This window comes from Scardinius erythrophthalmus (assembly GCF_964197995.2).
Source record: "Scardinius erythrophthalmus genome assembly, chromosome: 21".
In the NCBI taxonomy this organism is placed as follows: Eukaryota; Metazoa; Chordata; class Actinopteri; order Cypriniformes; family Leuciscidae; genus Scardinius; species Scardinius erythrophthalmus.
The window spans coordinates 36,652,566-36,658,565 of NC_138241.1; the positions used below are offsets into that span (position 1 = coordinate 36,652,566).

At 36.9% G+C, this 6,000-nt stretch overlaps 1 protein-coding gene across 1 annotated transcript in view; it reads right to left on the bottom strand.

Annotated features, from left to right (window-relative positions):
- Positions 1–6,000, bottom strand: part of inpp5a (inositol polyphosphate-5-phosphatase A) — a 192,445-nt gene that overhangs the window by 18,176 nt on the left and 168,269 nt on the right. Inside the window, exon 12 of the mRNA XM_081350793.1 lies at positions 1,251–1,324. Coding sequence (XP_081206919.1) covers positions 1,251–1,324 — 74 coding nt within the window. The remainder of the gene's footprint in view (positions 1–1,250; positions 1,325–6,000) is intronic.

The following is a 6,000-nucleotide window of genomic DNA, read 5'->3' on the forward strand; positions in this document are numbered from 1 at the left end:
ATTAAAACAATAATAATAATTATTATTAACTTTATAAATTAATATATTCATCAATATTGTAAATTATTATTATTATAATTATGCTTTAAAATTATATTATTATTTTTAATATTATAAAATGTATTCATTTAATATATTTCTAATCATATTAAATTATATTCATATTATTATTATTATTATTAATAATATTATTAAATTAAATCATATATCTAAAAACGTTATCCATTATTATTTTATACAAATCAGAGAGAATCAGCGCATGAAAGTGCATTTCTGAGTCCGGTGTAACATCGTGAGTGTTCTGGTCAGGTCATGTAGACATAAGGAGGTGTGTTGGTCATGTGTGTGCTAAGCGTGTGCTAAGCGTGTGCTAAGTGTGTTAAGCGTGTGCTAAGCGTGTGTTAAGCATGTGTTAAGCGTGTGTTAAGCCTATGTTAAGTGTGTGCTAAGCGTGTGCTAAGCGTGTGTTAAGCGTGTGCTAAGCGTGTGTTAAGCATGTGTTAAGCGTGTGTTAAGCCTATGTTAAGTGTGTGCTAAGCGTGTGCTAAGCGTGTGTTAAGTGTGTGTTAAACGTGTGCTAAGCGTGTGCTAAGCGTGCATTAAGCGTGTGATAAGCGTGCGCTAAACTTGCGTTAAGCATGTGCTAAGCGCGTGTTAAGCGTGTGCTAAGCGTGTGCTAAGCGCGTGCTAAGCATGTTACGTGTATTAAGCATGTGCTAAGCGTGTGCTAAGCGTGCATTAAGCGTGTGATAAGCGTGCGCTAAACTTGCGTTAAGCATGTGCTAAGCGCGTGTTAAGTGTGTGCTAAGCGTGTGTTAAGTGTGTTAAACGTGTGCTAAGCGTGTGCTAAGCGTGCATTAAGCGTGTGATAAGCGTGCGCTAAACTTGCGTTAAGCATGTGCTAAGCGCGTGTTAAGCGTGTGCTAAGCGCGTGCTAAGCATGTTACGTGTATTAAGCATGTGCTAAGCGTGTGCTAAGCTTGTGCTAATCTCGTGCTAAGCTTGTGCTAAGCGTGTGCTAAGCATGTTACATGTATTAAGCATGTGCTAAGCGTGTGTTAGGCTTGTGCTAAGCGTGTGTTAGGCTTGTGCTAAGCTTGTGCTAAGCTTGTGCTAAGTGTGTGCTAAGCGTGTGTTAAGTGTGTGCTAAGCATGTGTTACATGTATTAAGCATGTATTAAGCATGTGTTAAGCGTGTGCTAAGCGTGTGCTAAGCGTGTGCTAAGCGTGTGTTAAGTGTGTGTTCGTACCTCGGAGGAAACGAGATGTCCAGCTCATGAAGACGCTCCTTAAACACACACAGCTCTCGGTCAAACTCTAGAAGCTGGAGACAAACACACAAAAACAGAAAGACAGACATGTTAAATATATAATATACACACAATAGAGTTTTCATCTTTTTCAATTCAATTAATTCAAAATTGCTTTACTGGCATGACTGTAAATAATACAATACTGCCAACGCTTGGAATACATAGAATAATAATAAAACATCAAAATAATAGAAGAGAATATTATAACATAACTTAAATTTAAATAAACAGTAACAAATTAGAACATGAGTGAAAATTTGATACCACAGTGTTTTAACACACACACACACACACACACACACACACACACACTGAGGGTCACTGTGGTGGACTTTTTCACAGACATCAAAACGATGAACTCATTAACATATGTCCGCCCACATTTACATATCAACACTGATTCAGTATTCAGCAACATCCTGTCCTGATGAACACACACACACACACACACACACACACACACACACACACACACACACACACACACAATCACAACACAGGTCATTCACATATATACAACAATTTGATTAAGCCAGAGAAGTGCAGCATTTGATCTCGACTCTGTCTGTGTGTATGTGTGTGTGTGTGTGTGTGTGTGTGTTGCATGCACACATATGACAGCTTCCGTGTCGTGCACCGTGTGTGTTCATCAATCATTTCCCAGCTGTCCTCTCTGTCTGAGACACTGAGACTCTAAAGTCATTAATCAAACACTGCAGAATAATTAGCCTGGATGTGTACACATTAATTATGAGAAGAATAATCAACAGGTGTACATGACACCTTCACTGTGTGTGTGTGTGTGTGTGTGTGTGTGTGTGTGTGTTTGTGTGACAGACAACTATCAGCACTAACTAATTAAGTCACACATAAACACAAACACTGCACACATCAAAGGGAGTTTATTTATAGATCAAATAATCACACACACACACACACACACACACACACACACACACACACACAGTTGATTTTGAGCATAAAACTGCCTCCAGAAGAGAGTTTAATGTGACAAAACCTCCTTTTGCTGATGTTCTCAAAGATACAAACTAATTCATATGTTTTTTGAGTCAGTCAGAAGTTATTATAATTCACTTTAAAGGGATAGTTCGCCCAAAAATGATATTTAAGCCATGATTTACTCACCCTCAAGCCGTTCGAGATGCATATGTCAATCTTTTTTCAGACGAACACATTTTCAGTTATTTTAGAAAATGTCTTCGATCTTTCAGTGGTTTTAATGCGAGGCAATGGGGTCCAGCTGATTCACGTTCGAAAATGTGCATGCATCCTTCTCAAAAATAATCCATCCGGCTCCAGGGGGATAAACGAAGGCCTTCTGAGGGTAATCCGTGCGGTTTTGTCGTAAAAATATACATATTTAAAACTTTATAAACTAAAATAACTGGCTTCCGGTGGCGGTCGGTGCGCGTTCACAGAGATGGTTGCTGGCATATGACGTAAGACGTAGCGTAGGAAGCGTCGTGACGTAGAACGAACGTGACAGCGCAGCCAGAGAGCAGAGCAAAACAAAACTCAACGTTCGTTCTACGTCACGACGCTTTTCATCTCTGTGAACGCGCACCGACCGCCACCGGAAGCCAGTTATTTTAGTTTATAAAGTTTTAAATATGTATATTTTTACGACAAAACTGCACGGATTACCCTCAGAAGGCCTTCGTTTATCCCCCTGGAGCCGGATGGATTATTTTTGAGAAGGATGCATGCACATTTTCGAACGTGAATCAGCTGGACCCCATTGCCTCGCATTATAACCACTGAAAGATCTAAGACATTTTCTAAAATAACTGAAAATGTGTTCGTCTGAAAAAAGATTGACATATGCATCTCGAACGGCTTGAGGGTGAGTAAATCATGGCTTAAATATCATTTTTGGGCGAACTATCCCTTTAACATGTTCTTCTTTAGATAAACGTGTGTGTGTGTGTGTGTGTGTGTGTGTCATTATTTGAGCATGCAGTGAGGTGTGCAGTGAGGTGTTCAGTGGCGCCTGCAGTTCAGGAGGGCATATGAACAACATTCATCACTTTACACACAAACACACAAGTTATACTTCCATTGTCACATACATTTTTTGTTATACCCACACTGATACACAGGCATTTTTGTTATCAACAGCTATGATGCAAGGTATACTTTATTAAGATATTTCATAATTTAAACCACATTCAAGAAATAAGTGTGTTATTGTGCATGTGATATTGTGCATGTATTGATATAAATGTGATATTGTGCATGTGATATTGTGCATGTGATATTGTGCATGTAATATTGTGCATGTGATATTGTGCATGTAATATTGTGCATGTGATATTGTGCATGTGATATTGTGCATGTATTGATATAAATGTGATATTGTGCATGTGATATTGTGCATGTAATATTGTGCATGTGATATTGTGCATGTAATATTGTGCATGTGATATTGTGCATGTGATATTGTGCATGTAATATTGTGCATGTATTGATATAAATGTGATATTGGCATGTGATATTGGAATGTGTTTATATAAATGTGATATTGTGCATATGATATTTTGCATGTGATATTGTGCATGTGTTTATATAAATGTGATATTGGCATGTGATATTGTGAATGTGTTGATATAAATGTGATATTGGCATGTGATATTGTGCATGTGTTTATATAAATGTGATATTGTGCATATGATATTGTGCATGTGTTTATATAAATGTGATATTGTGCATATGATATTGTGCATGTGTTTATATAAATGTGATATTGTGCATGTATTGATATGTGATATTGGCATGTGATATTGTGCATGTATTGATATGTGATATTGGCATGTGATATTGTGAATGTGTTGATATAAATGTGATATTGGCATGTGATATTGTGCATGTATTGATATGTGATATTGGCATGTGATATTGTGAACGTGTTGATATAAATGTGATATTATGCATGTGATATTGTGCATGTGATATTGTGTATGTGATATTGTGTTTGTGATATTATGCATGTGATATTGTGCATGTGATATTGTGCATGTGATATTGTGTATGTGATATTGTGCATGTGTTGATATAAATGTGATATTGTGCATGTGATATTGTGCATGTGTTGATATAAATGTGATATTGTGCATGTGATATTGTGCATGTGTTGATATAAATGTGATATTGTGCATGTGATATTGTGCATGTGATATTGTGTATGTGATATTGTGCATGTGTTGATGTGCATATGATGATGTGAATGTGATATTGTGCATGTGATATTGTGCATGTGTTGATATAAATGTGATATTGTGCATGTGATATTGTGCATGTGTTGATGTGCATATGATGATGTGCATGTGATATTTTGCATATTAATGTGTCGTTGATGTGCATATGATGTTGTGCATGTTGATGTAAATGTGATTTTGTGCATACGAATGTGTTGTTGATGTGCATGTGTAGATGTACATGTGTTGTTGTAAATGTTCAGTAACTCATTGAGCCGCTAGAGACCCACACGCTGAAATTTCACACTACATTTGATGCGGGTCAATTAAGCCGAATGATTTGCTGCTCTGGTGGGTCACAGTAAACCCATCTCACTCCAGCGTATCTAGAGCTCACGATCCGTCAGCGCCAATGACCTTGACAGTGTTGTGTGTGTGTGTGTTTGTGAAGGAGACCAACATCCTCGAGCTCACAGCCGAACACCACATATAAATAAAAATAAAAAAAACTCCTCCAAGCGTCTGGCTGGAAATCACGATCTCAGTCCAATAAACACACGGCATCTTAAATCAGTTCTCGCTGATGGACCGAAAGCAGAGTCACTGCGAGAGACTCGTGTGGGACGTCCAGTTCACCGGATCCTGCCATAATTGTGCGTTGATTTATGTATCGTCAAATAAGAGCCCTGACAACAGCTGATGCCATTAAAGACCATCAATAAGAGCCGGGTGAGAGGTCATTTAATTTGAGTTTTACACCACACACTTTACTTTCATTGCAGCAGCCATATTTCCACTGTATTTATGACAAACATTATTTTCAGTATATACCAGAAGACATGGGCACACACACACACACACACACACACACACACACACACACACACACACACACACACACACACACACCTGATCAACTTTATACCTCAATGTTCAAAAGTTAAAGCTAATGAAATATTACAGCATGTTTGTTTAATTTATAGTAATTTTGGTGCTCAAATGTCAGGAAATTTCCAACAATGCATTTATAATTCGTCTTGTTTCCTTCTTTAGTATTTTTGGTAACACTTTAAGGTTTATTAGTTAACATTAGTTAACTACCTTAGTTAACAAACTAAGAATGAACAATACTTCTACAGCATTTATTAATCTTAGTTAATATTCATTTCAACATTTACTGATACATTATTAAAATCAAAGGTTGTATTTGTTAACATTAGTTAATGCACTGTGAAATAACATGAACAAACAATGAACAGCTGGATTATTATTAACTAACATTAACAGAGATTAATAAATACTGTAAGAAATGTATTGCTCATTGTTAGTTCATGTTAGTTAATACATTAAATAATGTTAACTAATGAACCTTATAAAGTGTTTTTCCCAATTTTTCCTTTTGATTTTTCTCTTTAGGTCTAATAAAGAGCATAAGATAAACAGGATTAGTGTTTAGACTATCCATCCACTGA